At 43.4% G+C, this 22848-nt stretch overlaps 1 protein-coding gene across 2 annotated transcripts; it reads left to right on the forward strand.

Moving 5' to 3' along the window:
- The first annotated feature begins 1282 nt into the window (after window positions 1-1282).
- On the forward strand, window positions 1283-22686 carry ANKRD13C (ankyrin repeat domain 13C). Of its 2 annotated transcripts, XM_084290702.1 has the most exons (14): window positions 1283-1692; window positions 6579-6620; window positions 9260-9364; window positions 10312-10397; window positions 11789-11834; window positions 12930-12996; window positions 14659-14803; window positions 15551-15682; window positions 16655-16816; window positions 17517-17596; window positions 19036-19134; window positions 19850-19950; window positions 20980-21122; window positions 22657-22686. In XM_084290702.1, the coding sequence occupies exons 1-13, from the start codon at window positions 1320-1322 to the stop codon at window positions 21108-21110; spliced, it is 1569 nt and encodes a 522-aa protein (XP_084146828.1). In that variant the 5' UTR covers window positions 1283-1319; the 3' UTR covers window positions 21111-21122; window positions 22657-22686. The 2 variants fall into 2 exon arrangements, with proteins under 2 accessions (XP_084146828.1, XP_084146827.1); XM_084290701.1 differs by lacking the exon at window positions 22657-22686 and having other exon boundaries at window positions 20980-21714.
- Window positions 22687-22848: the final 162 nt, after the last annotated feature.

A 22848-nucleotide genomic window follows, 5' to 3' on the forward strand; every position in this document is an offset into this window, starting at 1 on the left:
AATCCCGTAAGTGAAGTTTCGTTAGGCTCACAGCCCAGAAACCTGCAGAAAATGCAGTTTTGCGTAGTCACAATCCCTGATCCTACTTTTATCTAAATTGCCTGGTGCTTAGAAGGGGCGAGTTAAGTAGCTCAAGAAGATGGAGAATACAAACACGACAAAGGTAAGTTGTTAGATAGTTAGATAACAAAACAAAACAGATCTCTCAAGGGTTTGTAGGTGCACAGTCCTAGCGAGGGAGGACTGCTGCAAACTCCAGTTTCCATAGGGCAGTTGCCATTAGTAATGCACTCATTATGGGTTGAATAAGGGGTCCGTAATAAGCTGGTAAACAGTGACTTCATGCCTCTGCCTGCTCTTGGCTGGCTTTTGGTAATTACAAGGGCACCGTGAAGCTCTGAGCACCTGAGGAGCGTCAGGGGAGCCGTGCTCCCTGCAGGACTGGCTCTTGTGGGGTGCCAAGGGCTGTTTGTGGATGGCTAGTGGACGGATGGTGGGGTGCCCATCGCCTGACCACATCCACGGCGTCAGCCTCTGTTGGAACGGGTTTGGGTTTCCTCCAGCAATAAGAAAACCCAGGGAAACCTCGCAGGATGGACCCAGGGACTGCAGAATGGAAGGGATGTGGGATAAATTTTTTTGGACTCGATGATCTTGAGGTCTCTTCCAGCCTAAAAATTCTGTAAAAGTGACTTATGTAGAACTCCCTGCTCGTTACAAAGAGCTGTGCTGACACACTGATGTCGGCGGGTGCTGAAGCCAGAGCTCCTCATCCTCATCCTCATCCTCATCCTCATCCTCACCCTCACTCTCACCCTCATCCTCATCCTCATCCTCATCCTCATCCTCATCCTCATCCTCACCCTCCTCATCCTCATCCTCATCCTCATCCTCATCCTCATCCTCATCCTCATCCTCATCCTCACCCTCACCCTCACCCTCCTCATCCTCACCCCCTCAGCCCCAGCCACAGCCCCGCGGCCGGGGCGGGAAAAGGGGGGGCGTGGCCTGCTCCATAGAGGGGCGTGGTCCGATCATTTGGGGGCGTGGTCTTGTTACTAAGGGGGCGTGGCCTCCCTCCGGGGCGTGTCCCCCCGCCTCTCGCGGTGCCGCCGGTCTCGCCCCGCGCCGCGCCTCTCGCGGGAAGCGCCGGCCAAGATGGCGGCGGCGGCGCCGGGCCGTTGAGAGCCGGGCCCCGGCGGGGCGGTGCGGGCGGTGCCGGGCCTGAGGGGCGGTGCCGGCTGTGTGTGGGGGTGGGGGGGGGGCCGGAGGAAGGGAGCGATGCCGAGCGGCTGCGAGCGGCTCCCCGGCGGCCGGCCATGACCGGCGAGAAGCTGCGCTCGGTGCGCCGCGAGCACCGGCCCTGCAAGGCGGGCGGCGGGCTGCTGGGGCCCGGCGATGAGGAGGCGGCGGCGGCGCCCGGCGGAGGCGGCGGCGGGGGCGGCTTCACGGCGGGACGCGCCAAGGCCGCGCGGGCCGGGGGGCGCCGCGCATCGGGCCCGCAGGCGCTGAAGGCGCCGCCGGTGGCTGGAGGAGGAGGAGGAGGAGGTGGAGGAGGAGGAGGAGGCCCCGGCGCCGAGCCCGGCAGGGGCCCCGCGCACTTCCCGGTGCACGAATGCGTCTTCAAGGGCGACGTGCGGCGCCTCTCGGCCCTCATCCGCACGCAGGGCATCGGCCAGAAGGACAGCCACGGTGAGTGGGGGACGCTGCCCAGGCACAGCCCGTGCTCCGTGCCCAAATCGCTGGGAAAATGTGTTTATTCCGCTAAGTTCTGCTCAATTTTGGGTATGGCAGTGCTTAGGGATCACCCAGGAGTGGCTCCTTTGGGTTATTTTTAGGTTTCCCCCCACGTTAAAAAAAAAAAACAACAATTGACAGCCTAATTCTTTGCTTCTGGGGTTTGAAAGCACCAAAATCCTGTCACCAGCCCCCCTGCAGGCTTGCTTTGGACAGAGAAGCAACAGCAGAAGTAGAAATATCAGCCTCGTGCTACTTGAAAACGTGTGTATGTTCAAAACCTGCCTATTTTGTAATAGGATGCTTAATTTGGGGAATATTGTACATGGTTAAAGAGCAAATCTCCCCGTGGAGTCAGCTTGCATTCCATGGTGAGTTCCCGTCTGCGTTTCCTGCCTGTTTGGGGTCAGGCCACGCGTCCGGGAGAGTGGGAGCCGTGCGGGCCGGGGCTGTGCACAGGCTGTGATTACAGGGCAGGGTTATGCTCTAGTTCTGGCCGGGAGATAAACGTCCCCTTTGTGTTGCTTAATTGTGTTACATAAAATAGAATCACCTCCTAAGACAGGGCAATCTTCGGAATTGGTACAATCAGCAGAATAACTAGTTAGCAACGAAATCCATCTCCGTGGTGGGATCAGGCACTCTGCAACAAGCAGACGCGTGCTGGTTGGTGTAACTTGCAGCTCGGTTTCCTCCGTCGGGATGGGGAGGAGTATTTCTTACAACTGTCATAACATTTTTCTAAGTGGTTTGCTATAAATACAGCCACGGGTATATTTATCCTGCCATCCTCATTCCAAGCGTTGCAGCAAAGACTAGGAGAATGAAAGCACCAGACTCGGAGGGAAATGTTGTCGCTGTGTGCCTTCTGCTGGCTTCTCCCCTGCAGCCCTTCTCGTTCCTCATCTAGCTCGTCGGTGTGAGCTTGGGGTCTTCACTTTGAGGGCTCTTCCTGGCACACCTCTGCTGCACTGTCATCTGCAGCGTGTCACAGACATCGATACCAGCTTCTAAAACATATAAAAATATCCACTTATCTATATATCTACATACTAATATAAGTCTTTTTCAAACGATCATCTTTCTTCTTTCTCGCTGCTGATTACAGTAGGAGTGCTGTAGATTTATCTCTTGGTCTTTCTCCAGACTCTTACTTGCAGTGTTCCTTTGTTCTTAGACTTCAAAAAAAATAAAACAAACAAACAAACAAAAAACAACAAAACTAAACCCAAACCCTCGATGTCTGGACGTTCGGAAGGCCTGACAAACATTTCCTTGTTGTTGTTTTCTTCCTGCCTGAATCCACCCCTCGCTTGTTGACGTGTTTGAGTTGTGAGTTACCTGGGCAGGTAGCTGCAGCTTACAGCTGCCCTCAGAAGTCAGCCCGAAGAGTCCTAGCGCGCGATGAGGAAGTGATGGAGGGGAGGAAGAACTTCTAGTAACAATTGGTGTTTATAGTTCGGCTCCATTTTTAGCATGTGGTTAAGGGCAGAGAAGCCAAGTCCTGGAGAATGTTAAACTCACGGTAAAACAAACACTGGAGGTGGTTTATAAATGGGGCTCAGCCTGCCCCACGCTCCGAGCTAACCTCAAAAAAGCATCACCTGTCGGTAAGGCCAGCGCCGGCTTTCCAAAAGAGGGTTTCTCTGGGGAAGCTGGTAGGTATGTGCTTTAGGTTACTGTTATTTTTGTTATAATGCACATTTAAAAGCTTCAACGTAGATTTAAAATTAAAATGTTGGTTTTGGAGTAGGCAAATCTTGCTGAATTACCAGGGGAAAACACTCGTCCTCCTCTACGTGCGTGCACGCAGAAGGTCTGCCCTCCTGTTAGGGCAGTGCTGGGCTCTGTGTTTGTGCAAACAACTTTTATTTGCATGCCCTGGCTGCAGACGTGCAGGGTTTCGGGCCCTGTTGTACTGCTGCCATCTCAGAGTAAGGCCCTGAGGGCTGCACGGCTTAAACTCGGGCAAAATCCTCGTCCTGGTGGGCCTGGGGCTGCAGCCGCAGCTCGTCCCGGAGCCTGACACCCCGAGGTGCTTGGGTGTCCCTGGGGCTGGAAGGAGCGAAGCCTTCTCCCTGCCTGGCCTGCCAGGGGAGCGTGGCTGTGCTGGGCAGGGAAAGCGTGTTAGTGGGAAGCCGTGCACTTCCCATCAGGTTACTTTAACTAGAATTAGCCCGTGTGCTCCGGGTGGGGACTGTCCTAGAGGGGCTTCGGCTGTGACTCGGTAAGGAAACGTTTTGGGCGGTGGCACTGGAGGCTGCAGCACGGTGAGGTTGCAGCGGGACCGTCCTGCTCCAGTCCCGTAACAGCCGCACTCTGTGAGCATGGGGCTTGTAGCTGGGTGCTAGCGAGGGGGTTGGTGTGCCCCTCTCGGTAGCTGCTGGCGTCGAGGATGTGCTTGCAGGTCCCCAGCCTTGCTGAAGGAGCAGACGTGAGCTTGTCCCGATGTGCCTGCCCCCAGCCAGGCTCCTGAGACGAAATCTGCAGAGCTCTTGTGCTGCTGCCTGCTTCAGAGCCTGCTCCGTGCAGCAGGTGGGGTGGCATCCCGAGGCCCCTGCCTTCCCTCAGCTTCCCTGGGCTGAGCGAGAGGTTTGGTGAGCGAGGGGTCTGCTCCGACAGCGCTTCCCGTCTGCTGCAGGCTGTGGGGAGATGTTCTGTGAACCGAGGGACTCCTCGCCATGATTCCTGCCTTCTGTGCCAGGTAACCTCACGTGGCTTGCTGTGATAAACCACCTAAATGTGCTACTGATAAAAAAACACCTTTGCTTGCCCCAGAGCATCGAGGCCTCCCCAGGTTATCAGACCTTGAGGCAGGTTAGGGATGACCCGTGCAGAATGCTGTGCCCAGCGGAGCTGGCTTTGGCCCTCAGCTCCTGCTGCCACTGTCACCTCTGTGCAGGGCACCAGGAGCGGGCACTGCTCGCTTGGCAGGCCTGGAGCAGCGCCTCCGTGTGCGTGCCTGGCTTCCCGTGGAAGGGAAGTGCTTTGTGTAGAGCAGCGATGGGACTGGGGTGGAATAAAGCCCCGCGTGAGGTGAGCTGCTTCCCATGGGGCTGCCTGCAGTGCGGGTGGGGAGATCTGCCTGGGGCTGCGCTGCTCGGGGTCAGTGGGCTCTGAACAGGGATTTGTGCTGGGCCCTGCCAATGGGCTCGGCTGCTCCGGCAGTCAGTGGGGCAGTTTTTATTCCCTACTTCTCGGTGTGATGCAGGTCGCAGAACCAAAGCGAAGTCGGTGCTGGAAGAGCTCCCTGGAGGTAACCCAGCGCAGCATCCTGCTCGGAGCAGGGAGCCTCCAAATCGGATCAGGTAGCCGAGGAGGTTGCCCGGAGGAGTTTTGAAACGCTGCGTGTTGTTGCCCAACTGCAGTTCCTGTTTACCAGCTGAGAGATTTGCCAGTTCTCAGTGTAGCTGTCACAGGCCCGGTTATTTTGGTGTTTCTTGCCAGTGTGCCAGGCAGTTGTACTCACTGGGCTGCCTGCCTCCTAGGCTGCAGTGGTTTGTTAAGTAAACGTAAAGCTCGGTTCCTACACTAACGGGTGTAGGAGAACACAGATGTGCACAGCTCCTGGTGAGGTGCTGACGAGGGGAGGAAAGCTTTTTCCCCAGACTTGTGTAACTTGAGTTCCCTGAGCCTGTGGTCGGGCTCCCTCTCAGGCTCGTTGCTCAGGAGCGTCCTTTCCATCCCTTAAGAAAGCCTGGGTGCACCCAGGATTTGGGATTGTGGCTTTGGCTCGCAGGTGTTACGGAGTCTCTGAATAGATTTGAGGTTAGCCGAGTGAGGTGTGTGCGGCGGGCTGGGAGCCGGCTGCCTGAGAGCCTCAGTGACCCGCAGCAATAATTTGTGCTGCCTGGAATAGCTGATGCCAGGCCGCCCGTGACCTCTGCCTTTGCCTGCTGGCCTGTCCTGATAGGGGATCTCGTGGTGCTGCAGGTCACTGGTAATCACCGTGCAGGAATGTTTTGGAGCACGTCTGTTGGGTGTGTAGTGCAGCATCCCTGGTGTGCAGCGAGTGCTTCTTGCTGATGCCATAAAATACCCCCAAAATCCAGTGCATGTGTTGGAACAAGCAGTACGTTTCGTTAGCTTTGCTAGAAGATGTTTGAGCAAACAGAGGGAAAAGGAAGAATTTTACAGCCTTAAGTTACAAAAGTGAAATGCTTTGGAATTAGCAGTGATAATGCAGCACAACACCTCCCTGTCCCTTACTGTGTGTGTCTGAGAACAGCAGTACCAAACGTGTTGTGTGTAGCCAAACAGCCCTGCTTACGGTACCTGCTGGTAATCCTGGCAGCTTTCTTTGGAAAGATGGCACTAAGCTAACCGCAAGGTCCCTGTGCTTTTGGACGTGAAGTTACCATTATTTTTCAACCTGTCCGTTTGCTTTTTTAGTAAAAATTGTATTCCAAGTCTTTGAAAAATTCATAAAATATGCTCTTAAAACTTTAATCAGTATTGTAGCTTGGAGTAGCTTTTACCCTAGATGTGTCATTCTCTGTAAAATACCACACTCGTCAGCCCGTGTGAGAGGGTTGGGTTATCACTCTCTTGAAGATGTGATTGTACCGCTTTGGCTGGAGCAGGTTTCGGGATGTAATTATAAAGCTCTGTCCCATGAAATGTTTCAGCTGTGTTTATTTTAACAAATATAATCAAAAGACTGTACGTGGGACTTGCTTAAAAACCTAACTGCTCTGGTGCACGTCAGTGTGCTCCTTCACCGGGTCGTCTATCTGAAGTTTCTTAATGCAGAGCGTTTGAGCTGTGTGTGCAGCCCTACCGGGAGTTGCAATGGTTTCTGTGATGTCGAATCTAATATCTTTTTTTCCACTCTATTTTAGGAAACACTCCTCTGCATCTTGCTGTGATGTTGGGGCATAAAGGTTGGTAAAAATATCCATTTTGTTGCCTTATTTTATCTTGAAGACCGAGGGGCAAGAGTAAAGATTTTTTTTCCGTTTTTTCCTGAATGCGGTCTTGTGTTTCAAATTACTTCAAAGTTGAGGTTTTCCAAAAAAAAAAAAAAAAAAAAAAAAAGTAGTCATGCAGATTTGGAAGAGAGAAGTCTGGGTGTTGGTCAGGCCAACATCAAGGAACGAGGTAGGCAGTGGGCTAGGCTGGAAAGACGGACCGACCCCCTTCAGCTTTTTCCCAGTTATGAATAAAAATAACATTTCCTAGAGTAAGTGACTCAGTGTGGGTGAAAATCGCTTCCCTGCTTTTCATACACTCCTTCATTCACTTGATTCAGATTTCTGACCCACTGCCCAGCTGTTGCCTTGTGTTTGAAGACCGACTGCCCTGCGCAGGGCCCAGCACGAGGCTGCGGGACCATGGAGCCTGGTGGTCCGTGGTGGCTGTCATCTTTGTAGACATCCTTTGGGAATTTTTTACAGCAGGATTTCCAGGCACAGGATTTCTATTTCTAATAGCAAGCGTTGAAGTAGGCATATTTTAAGGCTGGGGGAAAAACAGGGAATATAATCGTTCAGTCTCCATGACAGAAAAATTCTTGTTTCAGTAGTGAAAAGGAAGAATGCCTTGGTTTTGGTAAGCCACGGGAGTCCTGCACCTGGCATGTGCTGCTGCTCTGCTGCAGAGCTATTGTCAGCTACAACAGCACCACACCACGCTGACAAGTACAAATGATTTTGAACAAAGCTCTTTCTTTAATAACGCTGATATAGAAGAATTTATCACCTTTAATTCAGTCCAGTTGAGTTCTACGTCTCTTTTGAGCTGTGGTTATTTTACCTTCCAGCTCTAAGATTAAAAGCCCTCTCTGTGCAGTGCTGACAAATCCCCTGGTTATCGCAGCCCAGCATGGCAAGGAGGGGCAGTTCTTCCTGTCGCTCCTTTTCCCATCGGCTGCGTATTTGAGATTGCAGTTTGCAGTTCCCCTCTTGGCTCCTTTGTCAGTTGTCCCATGTGTGAAGCCCTAAATCACTTAGGATGTGTATGGTAAGCCTTTCTGTAGCTTGGCTGGAGCAGGAATATTCACACGGGATGTCAAGAACAGCACCTGGGTGTACTGCTTTGACTGACTCCTGCTTAGTCTTTGATCCACCACGAAGCCCAGGTCCTTTACTGCCTTTTAGTCAGTCTCGTTGATCCTGAAGGTCAATTTTCTGTCTTTCTGGGCTGGTGCACGTGCCCTGTTCAGCCCTACATGGCAGCATTATAGCCAGACTTGTGAATTCCAGGGTGAATTTACATCCCGTGTGTTTATCTGAAGGTGTAATCTGCCTGTAAGCCTATCTGCCTCTCAGTGCACAGTGCTGCTCCTGATAGGCACTATCTAAGCAACCACAGAAACACCGCTCTGTGTGTGGACAGAGCAGTTAGGGCTTTTGTTCCCTTTCCACAAGGATGATGTACTCAGCACCGAGGTGTCTCTTCCTTCCCGCACGGTGCTTGCAGTGACTCAGGGTGGCTGTATCTGGCGGGGCTGGTAGGGTTTCCTGTAACAGCGGCAGGTGAGGAATGCAGGAAGTGCCCCTGTTGGTGCTGATCTGATTCATAATGAGAGGGTTTGTTCAGCCTGCGGCGCCGGCTTGATCCTGCTGTATCGCTGCAGATGGGTCAGGGTGATCCTAATGAGATGCGGTGAGGAAACGCTCCGTGCTTAGAAACGGAAGGACCACTGAAAAGGAGGGCAGCTCATTCACAACGTGGAACCGCTGAAAGCTCTCTCCCCGTAGTTTTAGGGGCTGCTCCTGATTCCTTCACCAGCCTTTCCCCTTAGGGAAGGGAACGCAGGCTGAGCTGTGGCTACGCTAGGAGCTTGTGTGATATTTATGAGACATTAACGTTGCTCTGACAGCATGGCACGTGCATGCCAAGTGTCGGGGGGCACTCATGTCATGCATATTCTGAGGCTTTCCGAGGTCAAAGTGTGCTCGTGTGCCTCCTGTAGATGCCATGTTGCCACAAGATGATGTAGCGTGTAGGGATACGTTGCTGACAGGTTTCTCTCTCCCTCCTGTATGCACAAGGTTGTTGAGACTTAATAAAAACTCCGTGCCTTCATGTGGATTTCTAGGAAATGAGTTCACCACTGACCTTTGGGCAAAGGGGGTGAGATAAGGAGAGGGAAGCCTGCGCACGGCTTCCACATGTGGAAGGGCATGAAACGTCTCCTAATAAATGTATAGCCTTGTGCAATGTGAGAGGTGATGTCAGTTTTACAATATCTGCTATATAGAGGGAGGGATGTACACACACAAAAATGCCGCCTTATAAAAAGCAAAATACAAGAAGCAGAAGGAAAACTCTTCCAATGGTGCTGTAATTGGTCATTGATTACCAATTATGCTTTTAGTGCTCATATTTAATAGGAAAATACTACAAGTACTTACATGAATGTTTTTTAAAATGTGTTTATAGTTTGTGTTCAGAATTTGGATGTGTGTTTTGGTAGTGTTTAATATATTGAATATCTACTATTTCTTATATTACTGTTTCCATGAACGATATTGATGGATCCATTATGTTTACTGTAATTATTACTGCTTTGTTCCAGAATGTGCCCACTTGCTTTTAGCCCATAATGCTCCAGTAAAGGTGAAAAATGCTCAGGGATGGAGCCCTCTTGCAGAAGCCATCAGCTACGGAGACAGACAAATGAGTAAGAGCCTCTGAACCTCTGCTTCCCAATTAATCAGAAATGGAAGCCTCATTCAGGATAGGAAAACAAAGGTTTTCAAGCTATTTTTTATATAATACCCACGCTTATGTTCTCTGCAGAATTTATCTTAATCAGATCAACTTTTTTTAATAGTTAAATATGATTTGATAAGCTTGACACATGCCCGTTTCCTTATCTTGATAGGAAAGAAATTGCATTAGGATATATAACGTTGAACAGAGTTAAGATTTTTGGTTAAAGCCATTGTAGAAGTTACAAACTAGCATTCTGTATTTAAATTAGGAGTTACGGTGATGGAGAATGGATTTCAGCTATATGAGATTGTTTAACAGGAGCTAGGCCATGCATAGTAGCCGTATGGATGGTATTTGATGTAACAGTTGGCAATGGGACATTGCTTTTATGTTGCATCTCAGCAGGTCAATAGACAAATACGGTGATTGAAGTGAATTACTTCAGATATGAAGTAGTAGAGTAAATCATTCTGCTTGTGCTCGCTAGTGGGTGTAATAGTATTTATTTTTACCACATCTTCCAGCAGAAAACTTGCTGTTCTACTTCACAGTATATTAATGCCCTAGTTTGTAAAACACTAACAACATTCTGCATGTCGTCTCCTCACTCCTGACAAATTTTGTCTATCTGTAGGCTTATGTTCAGTACTATACATGTTTACTAAAACATGTAGAAACGTGTAAAAAGCCTTCTTGATATGATTGAATACGTTATATTATTAACAGTTTGAGGCTTTTCTTCCTGTTGTGATCAGAGTGGGTTATGTATAGTTACTATAACTTTATACAACTATAAATCTAATGAAATGCTACATTGGCATTAATTTTTTTCTAAATATGTTGAATGCCAACCCTGACCTCCAGTTAACAACCAAATAGCATAGTTTTTCCTTATCGTTAATTTCTGTTCAGTTACAGCACTCCTAAGGAAGCTTAAACAGCAGTCCAGGGAAAGTGTTGAAGAAAAGCGACCTCGGTTATTAAAAGCCCTGAAAGAGGTAAGTTCAAGGCAGTTACGTTGACAAAAGCATGGTAGAAAATAGTAGCTTATGTTCATTTAGTAAGGATGCGCTAGCAAACTATAAAAAGACTTCTTTCTTGCTTGTGCAAAGCTGGTTGCTCTTAATAGTAACCTTAGCTTACCATGTCCATTTTAAAGGGTCACAGAATTGTGTGTGTTTTAAGGTACTTCCTCCTCAAATTCTAGGAATTTGACCAGTTTTGTGCAAGACCTATTAGTCATCTCTGCAGTCTATAAGTTAAAGAATGTATTTTTCATCTGCACTTTTCGTTTGATTTTTTTTAAGGCTTCCTTAAACCCAAAAAAGGGAAGATTTTTTTTTTCAGTCTAGTTCTTCACCTGCATGCAGCAGCCAGTTTTTCTCAATCACAGTAAAACTTCCCTGACTTTAGAGAAACTAAGAAGAAAAGGCCAGATTCCTCTGTTTCAGCATCTTACTGCTACTGGTAGTGTGCTAGAACTGTGATTACAAAACACAGGTGTTTATTTCCCTCTAGGTGGGGTGAGCTTCTGTGTAGTCAGATTGTAAAAACAAGTGGGTTTGCAGAAAGCAAACCAGTTATCTTAATTAAACCATATATCAGAAAACTGAGCTAAGCTTTGTCAGCAGTGCAGTCTTTGAATGTGCTCTGCCCATGTTCCTATGTTTTTCATTGATCCAAGGGAGGAAAAAAAACTGCTGTCTATCTAGAAGTGGAGAAAAAATCAGGTTTTGTGTGAGAGCAAGCAGCCTTACTAAAACAGCTCTGCTGTTCCTTCTTCCTACTAGTGCAAGGCCTGGCTTAGAGTTGCATGTTTCCTTACTGGAGTGGAAAAATATGACTACCTCAGTGTATTATCAACATTGCTGATTTTTTTAATCATGTCAATCCTTACTTTGCTTTTGCATTTGCATACAGCCTAAAGGAACTGACTGGTGCATTTATGGTATTAAGTGTATTTCCAGAAGATAATTTGAAATGTGTATATGTGGATGCTGGTAGCTGAAACTTGACTCATTAATTTAAGCTATAACGTATAATTCCATGTCATTGGTTGTGGTCAATCAAAGCAAACAGCGGCCTTTAGTTTTTTTAATGGATATTTACAATTAATCTTTTCAAATCCACTGCTTACTAGCTGTGTGAATTGTTTCAACAAAAAAAATAAATCAAAATTGCTAGCTTAAATGAACTACATAACTTTGTCATTGTTGACTCTACTGTAGTTAAAGCTTCAGAAATGTTTAATTTTAGTATTGATTCAACTACTTGCATCAGAGGGTAAAGAGTATTCTTTGGTAGAACACAGTTCTGCCTCTAACTTTCAACAAATTTTACAGTTTTCACTTAGACTAAAATGTTTGTTAATGTATTCTTCTCCTCTCAGCTAGGTGACTTCTATCTAGAGCTTCACTGGGATTTTCAAAGTTGGGGTAAGTGGCTGTGTATCCTCTTTCATAGGGAGATAACCTAGTCAGTCTTCAACACACTAATTCTTTCAAGCTGATTTTTTTTCTGATTTTTGGAAAATTCACGATCCTGTTGAATAACTGGACTGGTGCCATTTGATTCCTTGAATTTCAGTCTGTACGCTGAATGCCTGACTTCCAGTTAAGTGCAGCTAGCTACGTGTTAGTGTTCAAACCTTAATCTGAATGTGTTTTTGTGTGGCAGTAGAACATACAGTGTTTCTTGATTTCATCTTCCTCCTATCAGAAGAATAAAAGTTTAAATAAATAAACAAGAATGTGTTAAGAATGGTCACCGTGTCTGAATAATTTAAAAATGTTGGTGATGTCTTCTGCTACTGGTGGAAATTCTAGTAATTCTATATACCTATGTATAAGCATAGTCGAAGTACTTGATACACTATATGCCTCTTCCAATATTCATAGGGGGAATCAGGAGGCAGCCTGCTATGAAATCTTGAGCAGATCCTGAACAAAAACCTTCTTTTTTATGTAATTGATCGTGCACTTTTCAGAAGAGTCAGCATGAAAAAAGAGTAGATACAGGCAAGGAACAGGACATTGCTCAGTGATGATATTGTGGCCTGTCTTGCAGAATATTATCATGGCAGTAAGGCACTGCACAGAAAATGCTCCTAGTGGTCCTCTTCTCCAGGGGTCTCCCCGTGCAGTAGCACATACCTTTTGTTCAGTGCATATCTTCTGTTCAGCTGATATAATAAAAATTTAAAATATCAAATCATGGAATTAAAATTTCAATTGGCTGGAAGACAAATCATTATAATCTCTATATGATTTAGCTCAGTTAAAACGAGGACATTTTAAGATCTATCCCAATGCTGAAGGTACTCTGTACAGTTATGTAGCAGTCTTACAGTTATCAGTTAGAAAAACACGGTGTCAGTCAATTGTACTCGTGTAGAGATTGTGATGGAAATGGGCATGTTGTATTTCTGTGTTACAATGTGTAGAAATTCAAGGTGAGGTATAGTTTTAATAGACATATCTTGCAGAGGAACCTCAATGTTCTAACTGTATGATCTCTGTCCCTACTTGCAGTGCCTTTACTTTCCCGAATTCTGCCTTCTGATGCTTGTAAAATACACAAACAAGGTATAAATATCAGGTAAGTACCGATTTGTAGTTTGTGATTCCTAAGTCACAAATATCTGTACATTAGTGAAAATGCTGGTTTCAAGTGTGGTGTGAAAGAACACCAAGGAGTGTGCAGATGCTTGTGAAGCACTGTTGTGTTGGTACGTAGGTATTTAGAGGCAGGAAGTGGTTTGCACTACAGGAGTCTTTTCCACTGTCAAATTGATGTTAGCTTTAATTCCTGAGTCACTTAACATAAAGCAAAAACAGTTGAGCTGTGTAAGGCTGTATCTACCAGGCATGACAGTGACTAATTGAAAAAAAGGAATTCTGTGGAGTAAGAAAAATTGTACTGTTTCTGTTTTTAAAATGCTCAGTGCAGAAGATTCACAAAATCCTGGACTTTTTTTCAGCCGTTCAACTGGTTTAAATTGTGTTTTCAGACTCAATTGTCTTTTCTGTTTAGGTTCCAAAACTTTAATGGGAAAAAATGTTAGGATTCAGCAGGTTATATCTATAGAAAATTATTTTTCTTATTAAAGCTTTTAGTATAGATATATGAAATGACTTTTTAGGTCAAATTTGAGTCTGAGAGCATTTTTTTCCTCCTTTCTCTGCTCCACTTATATAGCTGGGAGTTATGAGACTGGCTCTCAAAGGAAATAGATCCAGATTCTTCCTTGAATTCAGAGGCCAATATATGACGAGCATTAAGGAATCACCCCTTAAAGCTGAAGTTACTAAATTCAGGTTCTTTAACCATCTGCTTTGGAGGAGTAAATATTCTAGCACTAATGCATATGAGTTGCTAGAGAGATCTCTTTCCTTGGCTCTGTCTCTAAATTATTCAGGTCAGCAGAAGCCTTTCTTTTGTGTTGGCGAGGGGAAAAAAATAGCAACAGTAACTAAAATATATCAAATGAACATTCAGTCTGTTTTCTAGCCCTCTCTCTAAGATGGGTCACATCCTGGTATTGCTGCTCGAATCAGTGGTTGCTCCCTGTGGGATAGGATGCTTGCCACGTGGAGTAGCTGCATTTCTCAACACACATGCGGGCTACGTAATTTGTCACTTCCTCATTCTGTCAGCTTTGAAATAAAGATGAACTTTTCTTTATAAAACACTGTATTTTAGATTATGTACAATACGAAGGGTGCTCTAGCACCCAGGGCAGGTTAGTCTGGAACCAGCTGCAGCCTCCTCTTTTTCTTCCAAATTTAGTGAGATGTTCACCCCGTGGTACATGGGGTGGTTCCTGCTGGCGGACAGGTGCTTGTTGACTTGTCTGCATCGTTAGGAGGTCATTCCTGGTCTGAGGCTCTGCAGCAGCTCATGCTGTCTGCCTCCTCTACTTTGTGTAGTTTTTTTTTGGCCACCGTGGTCACTCGCTGCATGCTGGCGAGATGTTGGCACGTGATGAAAGATGGAGCTTATTCTATGAAGTTAGTGCAAAAATAGCTTGGAGTGCATCTTTGATGGTAGACATTGTGATGTGAAACCTATTATGTGGTTATACTAATTTTCTATTTCTACATCCAGGCTTAATTTATGGAATATTTTGTGAAGACTTAGGTCTTAATGTGTTTGGTTGTGACAAAAAAAAAATAATAATTCCTGCTTAAAAACAGAACGTACCAGTCTATTTGAGTGTTTGTGGGTAACTTCTTTTAAAATACTGCTGTATTTTCACAGGCTGGACACAACTCTCATAGACTTTACAGACATGAAGTGCCAACGAGGGGATTTAAGCTTCATTTTTAATGGTGATGCAGCACCCTCTGAATCTTTTGTAGTTTTAGACAATGAACAAAAAGTTTACCAGCGAATACATCACGAGGTGGGTAACCGTGTGAAGGGAGGGTGTGAAGTACCTCAAGCTTTTACTGCCCATCAGAAGTCTGACTGAATTTACTAAACAAAGTGTGCCTCTCAAAAAGACCCAAACTATGAAGTAATACAAACCAAGTATTTTTTTTGTTCAGCTGATGTAACTGAAGCTCTGTTGGTGACGTAAAATTGTCTTAGGAAGAGCTGCGTTTGGATACAGACTTCTAAATGGGGGAAAAACCTAGAGTATGAAATACCTGTTAGAAAAGACTGTTTCATTCTGAGTAGGTAAATGGGTTTTAAAGTTTGAAGCATGGCACTTCATCTTTCCAGTGGGCTTAAGTTGGGTGTCCTCGGGTAGGTTTTCAAGTTTACTTGCTGCTGCTTTGCACCCGTTTAGTCACTCTGTGGCCAGTGCAGCTGTAAACAGTGCAAGGCTATGACTCATTGGTCCCCTAGTATTTATTTGAGTTTATAATTATAGCTTCACCCACCAATCACTTAAGCATGGATCTTTGCTTATGCGAAGGGTGTGGCTGGTGAGCTTCAGGATAAGTCACCCTTAAATATTAATGCAGATGAAATGGCCAGGATGAAACTGTTCTGTTAACCAGCTCAGCTTCTGTAAAACTGGCTGAGAATTCAGGAAATGCTGATTCTGGGAAAGGTTCCAAAAGAATAGGTGCATTGATTCTAGGTTTTAAGAAGTAATCATTTATCATCAGTTCTTTGCTGTATTTGGAAATTTTCCTTCTAGGAATCGGAGATGGAAACAGAGGAAGAGGTTGACATTCTGATGAGCAGTGATATTTACTCAGCAACATTATCAACCAAATCAATTACCTTCACGCGTGCCCAAACAGGATGGCTTTTTCGAGAAGACAAAACAGTAAGCTGAAAGAAGATTTCACAGTCTGGTGTTACCGGGGGCAAAGTTCAGAAAGTCTTATGGCAATGTGATTGTGGACAAAAGGAGAAGAGAAAGAATAAGACATTTGAGGGGTGGGGTGGTGATGCTTTCCTTGCCCTCACTACTGTCCCTAGTTTGACCACGTGGTGTATCTGACAGACTCCCTTTGTAAGAAAATGGTAGCCTGGAAGCAGATAACTGTAGCTGGTGTTTGTGTGCGTGGGGGAAACAGACTGTACAGAAAATAACTTTATTCTGTGATTATATAGTCTGTGCAAAGTCAGTCCAGGATTTATGGTAAGGATTCCCTGTATGCTCCTGTGTCTGTGAAATGCAGGAAGATGAAAGCGTTCTGGGTACAGTTTCCTTTGCATGTTCCTTCCAGTTATTGTCGTGCTGTTTGAGATACAAATTCTTAGCTGTGAAAACATTGAAGCAGCCACCTTCAGAGCTTCTCTAAGTAAGAAATTGCTTTCTGGTGACTAGCCCTGAAAGGTTTTGTTCTCACCTGGATGTTAAGTTGTGCCATTTATAGACAGTTTTCTGCTGAGCTAGTGTTTCTGAGCTGCGTCCATTCATGAAATAAGGAATCCATATTTTATATGTGTAAAAAACCAGAAAATCCATGCATATAAACTACAATGTAACTTGTCATTGAGAGAACTTCTAGTCAGATTTCCCTTGGCCACTCTCAGATTCTTAAACAATCTCTTCTCACTTAATTTCCATTGATAAAAAATAATTGTTTTTGATGGAACTCTCGTGTTTGTGCTGTATGTATGTTAGTGGGACTGTACGGAGATAGCTCATGTGGTTGGTTGTGTAAATTTAAATTACAACCTCTCAATCCTGCAGTCATCATACAGTAATGTAATTGTGTGTATATACAGGAATTTAGATATTTTTATTTTATCTTCTGCAATTAATTCATGTCTAATTCCTTTCTTGCAGGAAAGAGTAGGAAACTTTTTGGCAGATTTCTACCTAGTTAATGGACTTGTATTAGAATCAAGAAAAAGAAGAGAACATCTCAGTGAAGAGGATATTCTTCGAAATAAAGCTATCATGGAGAGCCTGAGTAAAGGTGGCAACTTAATGGAACAAAATTTTGAGGTATAATTATGTCATTCTTTACACTGATTTTTTTTCAGAAGGGAATAAACTTTCACACGAATAATTTATGGAAGTTTTTGTTCTATTATGACTGTCTGTATTTTAAAGTAATAAATATTACCAATAAGTGTAATTGTAGTCATTAGTTTGTTAATTATCCTGATTAGTGCACACATTGAGAAATTTTTTTGGTTATATTGAATATTTCAGTCATAATTAGTATCTTAATAAAAGATGATGTTTTTAGCTTTGACAAATCACTAAGTTCTTTACACCAAATGTTTGTTGTTTAGAATGCCCTTCTAGTTCTTTTTCAATCCTGTTTTCCTTTAGCTTCATTAAAGTGGACTAAGTCTGTTATTATCTCCATGAAATCAAGAGCTATTCAGAGTGAGCCAGACGTCATCTGGAAACATGCATACAGCCTTTTAAAAAGGATTAATTTATTTCTGTATTAGTTTGTGGTTTGTTACTTGTCATTCAGGCTCTTGAATTAACTGATTAAGCAAAGCATTAAAACAGGCAGCTTCTGTGTAAATCGCTGTTTGAGGCGTAATATCTGAATGCAGCCTGTGAAAGGAAGAGTAGGAGATGGAAAAGCTGTGTGCAGTATCAGCTGCAAACCGAGTACATCTGTTGAATAGTTAAATTCTGAGAACATATGGAAAGATAAACAGCTATGATGTGTTTCTCTGAACAGCCCGTCAGACGGCAGTCACTTACTCCACCATCACCCAATACAATTACATGGGAAGAGTACATATCTGCTGAAAATGGAAAGTAAGTGATTTTGTTTCATTGGCATTCACTTCCATAGACACTGTTAGGTCGCTGGTACTTTTTTTCAGTGTCCTGTAGCTTGTGGGTGCTTTTGGTTTTAGTTTTCAAGGGACAGGAATCTTGTTGATTGCTTGGATGTTTCACGTGTGTCTGTGGATGGAAGAAACTGGCTGGGAAGCTGATACCTGTGTACAAAAAATATTGTGTCAGGTGACGATAAAATACAGTTTGGTCGTGTGCCTGGTAGCTATGGCTTGAAATGTAAACACTTTGAAAATACGTGCATCTTAGCTGGCATTTTTTTAAAGGAAGGCTTCTGTCAATTTCATTGCTGTAATTCACTGATGTCTTCATGTGATGATAATAAATATTCCAATTCACTGTGTTTAAAATTCAGTGTTTAAAATTTAATGAGCCTAGTAGCAATGTCAGTGTGCGAAAACACACTTCTTCCAGAGTACCATGGCATACAGAACTGCTTGTACTAGTGAGGTTTTTGCAAGATGCTCTGCTCTAGGCATGTATTTAGGTATTGAGCAGTTACATTTTAAATTAATTTGCAGTAGCTTCACTTGTAAAATATCCAAGCAGTTGAGGTTTTTTTCAAGTGTTAAGTGTTACCCAGCTGTTGCATGTAGAAGGGCCCAGAAGTAAATAAGTCCTTTTTTTTTCCCCAGATACCATAGCCTATGCTATAGGCAGATGTAACCAGGGAAGATGATGACATTACAGTTCAGGCTTACTAAAAATGCACATGTATTTTTTTCACTTTCATTTTTATGTGTTTAAATAAAAAAAATATTCAAGCATAATAAATAGGTTATGCTTGATCAACATAGAACGTGTCTGTTTGGTAAGAGCAGCATTTAATAGTCTGATAACCTAAAGGGTGTTCAATGGAAATTTGAGGTTCTAGCTAATAGAAATCAGATGCCAGTAACATCTGTTACCTGATGTTTGTTCTTCTCTTTCTGTTTTTCTGTCCTGTTTTTCATTATTGTCTTCTAGTGACAATAACTTTTCTGCTTTCTCTGAGATTGTTTCAGTCTCTTCACAAACTTAACACTTAAACTTTGCTACTTTTTTCACATACAGACTATTTTAGCTTACTTCTGCAACCAGCTGGTGAATGTATTTCTAGGTAATTGCTGTACTATAGCAGTTATTAATGTAATGTTCATGTGGAGTTATTTGAAGACTCTTGTCTTTTCCCTAACTGTATCTGTCTTGCCTCCAGGTTTAGCAGAACTCAGTGATCTAAATTGAGGTGCCTACCAACTGATGCCTTTTTTCTATGTACAGCCTCTATTTTGAAGTACTTGCTTTAATTTAGGGATTCTTTATTGGCTTTTCAAAACTGAGTCTTGATTCTTTCCTTTAAAACTGAGGTTCCACTGAGAGGGGGGGGAAAAATGACTTTGTCTTTCTCCCCATTGCAGGGCTCCTCATCTGGGTAGAGAGCTGGTCTGCAAAGAAAGCAAGAAGACCTTTAAAGCCACAATAGCTATGAGCCAGGAATTTCCCTTAGGAATTGAATCGTAAGTCAAAATTACTGGCCATAAATAGTACTTACATGTAAGAAATATGTTAATGCAGAATGCTTTGTATCTTCAGGTTAGGGACTTCGGTGGTTTAAAAACCATGTATGAAGCAGTGTTGTTAAGCAAGCAAACTGTTAACATTACAGACATCACTGCTGGTGTGCCTGCTCTGAAAGAGCTAAGTACTCGCTCCCCTGATGAGACCAGGGGCTTGATGAGGTTTATTGTTAATTGTCACAATGCTCATGTGCCCGATCCTACAGAATACTAAACCAGTTGTTATGGGCACAAGTTTTAGCACAAAGTTATATCCTCCATACAGAACCATGTCAGGTTCCATATGTCTTTAGAGAAGAGTGTGCGGTAGTATGTGCTTCAGCTGCTGGTGTAAAAAGAGGGCAAGAATCAAATGTCTTGGTGTTTGTTTGTATGCCCTGATAATTCAGTATGGATCACTAAGAACTGAGTGTGACGATGATATTGAAGCCATACATAAGCACACATGCACAATTGGCATGATGTAACTTTTCAAATCCTTTTTCATCACCTTTTAACATTTTTAAAAATCTTGTATTGTCTTCAGGCCAACTTCCTCTATTTTAACAGATTAATCTGTGTGTTTGCAGCATCGTGCTCTTTGGGTTATTTTTATCTCTTCCAGAGGGAAAAGCCTGCGGAAATAATTGGTAATGAAATCTGTTCTCCTTTCCAGATTATTGAATGTTTTAGAAGTAATTGCACCCTTCAAGCACTTTAACAAACTTAGAGAATTTGTTCAAATGAAGCTTCCACCAGGCTTTCCTGTAAAATTAGGTAAGGCTGCTCGAACAATTCTTGGGGGTTTATTTTGCCAAGATGTGTCTGTTCGTTCTATACAACGTATTCAAAAATTCTGAGTTCTGGCAAAGGACTTCTACATACATGTCAGTGTGTGTCCCTGTAGATTTCAGGGGAATGCAGTTACAGTACTGCAAACAATGTTCGGTTTGAAAAAGAAAATCTGCAGCTCAAAGGAGATTATAGCCCTAGCCAGGAAGAGACCTCTGTAATTTACGTTTTCCTAATGCTAGGGTCTTGTTCTAAGAATAATACAGATAAGCTGAAGCGTCCTTGCCTTAAAGCATCATCTTAGTCACGAGTTAAGTACTTTAGCATTTTTGTATTGCTTTTTTTCTCAAAGTTTATAGGTGACATATTATTCAATTACAGATAAATAGAAATGAAAAGATTACCCTTGCTAGCAGATATAAACATATGAAACAATTTATTTATGGGTATTGATTATCGCAGTGCAAACTGTCACAAAGTAATAGCACACTTCCTAAATGTTAGAGGATTTCTTGGTACCAGTAAGCTGTTTAAGCTTGGACATTCTGAACAGGCTGTATTCTGCCCCCTGTCACACTTGCACAGTTCTGTTTATGGTTTGAGGCTTGCAAAGTTCTTTCAATTCCCCCCCATCTCACTGTGGGGGAGTGAATGACCGGCTGTGTGGTGGTCAGCATTCTTCCAGGTTAAACCACAACAGTAGGGGAAGGGTTCCCTGGTTATCAGTCTGCATCAAGAGAGGAAAGTCACTGAGTTTATTATGTTAATATTTTTGAATGGTGTATTGAGTTGGATATCGTTTCACTGCTCAGGGTATCTGAGCATTTTCTGAAGTAACTTTATTATAAAGCACCTCTTCCTTTTCTTAGGAGTTTTGAATTGCCATCTTGTGAAATATTAAACAAGCTTCTATACATTAAGCAAGTCTGAAGTTATAATTCATTAAAAAATAGTTGGCAGTTATTGGTAAGCCTGTGTACCTCTGATTTTTCCCTGTCTTCTTTTCCTGTCTAGATATTCCTGTATTTCCCACCATCACAGCCACTGTGACTTTTCAGGAGTTCCGTTACGATGAATTTGATGAATCCATCTTCACTATTCCTGATGATTACAAGGAGGACCCCAGCCGTTTCCCTGATCTCTAATTAAACTGGAAGGTTAATGGTGAATAACAATAACAATACCAGCGTACCACAGTGAGAGCAAATGGATGCAAATAGCCCACAGATGTAGATAAAGGAGTGGGTCATAAAGGAAGGGATAAACTTAATCCAGAAGAAAAGGGAACATGCATCAAATGACTGATGTACCAATACTCACTCTAACGGGCATCTAATCTAGTTCCTGATTTACAGCAAGTCTCCTGCTGTGTTGTTCACACTTTTATACATCCAGTACTGCAAGCGTGGTAGTCTGACACCTCAATGACCCTGAGAATACTTAACAGCTGTGAGGACTATCATTCGTTTTTAAATTTTTTTACATTTCTTGGTGATACAAAAAGCACTCTTGGACCATTAGCATAAAAGTGGAAATGTCTTAGCTGGATATCAATCCTTTAAAACATCCCACCATATTTTAAGATGACGGTATTACATTCTTTCAAGCTTTGTTTTTGAGAATTGTAAACTATGTATCATTATGTATAGTTCAGTAATTTGAATGTTAGTTGAATGCATATTAGGAGGAATGTGTTTTCTGTAGTTGAATGAACCAAATGGTAACCATTAAACAATTGCATTTTCTATTGCAATGCACTTCAGAAATAGCATTCACTCTGCAGGGAATAAGGTACCTCCTCTAGCACCTTAGTGCAATCCATTGTGGTGCTATCCATGTCTCTGAACCATTAATTTCTTCACTGAGCTGTTTGTTAATCTTGCTTTCATTGGCCCTGCACATAACTTCTCTTCAAACTGGCTTGGAAAAGCCTCTCTGTGTCCATGATGCGTTCTTGATTAGCGTGCTTGGAAGTTCATTAGCTCGAAGTCACCACTTTTCATCTGTCATGTTCACTTAGGAGACTTGCTCCGTAATGGTTGAACACCAACTAGGTTATCTCGTATTTGTATTTAGCAGCCACTGGAAAACATGGGGTGCTTATAAAGAGTTCCTAGAACAATAAGCTCAAGCCTTTGTATGAGGAGAAAGGTTTTCTTGAAGTTAGTTCAATTGTAGTGCACATTGAATAGGGCTCACCTTAGAGGATTTTATTTGCAAATGCTTAGAATGTTTCCAAATTATTTTTTCCCCTTATTTTTAATAAGTAGGGGTTTCAGTACCCTGGCTTCTTGAGCTTATTCTCATTCCAAGTGGTTCCAGTCTCCTAATTTGACAAAAATCCAGCTTTTTGGTTTGTTAGGAAGAATTTGTGCAAAAGGCTAATGGTGCTATTTGTTTTAAGAAATTTAGATTAAAGTGCTGTGGTGTAATTGTACAAAAATGTAAATATTTTCAAAATTATATTCTTTGTGCACTGTAGTTAAAACTTTTTCTGGAAATAATAGAGTTAAGTATCAGAATTTATTATGAAGAGTACCATCAATGCTTAGTAAAGGTAACCAACCTAACTAACCATGCGGATGATACGTGGAGATAGCTTATCACAAGGCAATAAAAGCTGACTTGTCAGGCACATTGATAGAATGTGGAAATACGTGTCTGAAGGAGAAACTCTTTCTGAACTTCTAGAATCTACCTGTATAAAACCCAAAGAGGCTGCTCTAGAGAAATACAGTATCCACTCTATAAACGAGTCCTGGTGAATCACTATCCGCAAAGTAAAGATGAGGTGAAAATAGGAAATTGAGGTTGATCCTTGTCCAGCATCACTTTAAACCTGCACCTTGGATGGGTGAGTAATGCTTACTTTGCAGACTGTGA

This window comes from Netta rufina (assembly GCF_964035555.1).
Source record: "Netta rufina genome assembly, chromosome: 8".
Classification (NCBI taxonomy): Eukaryota; Metazoa; Chordata; class Aves; order Anseriformes; family Anatidae; genus Netta; species Netta rufina.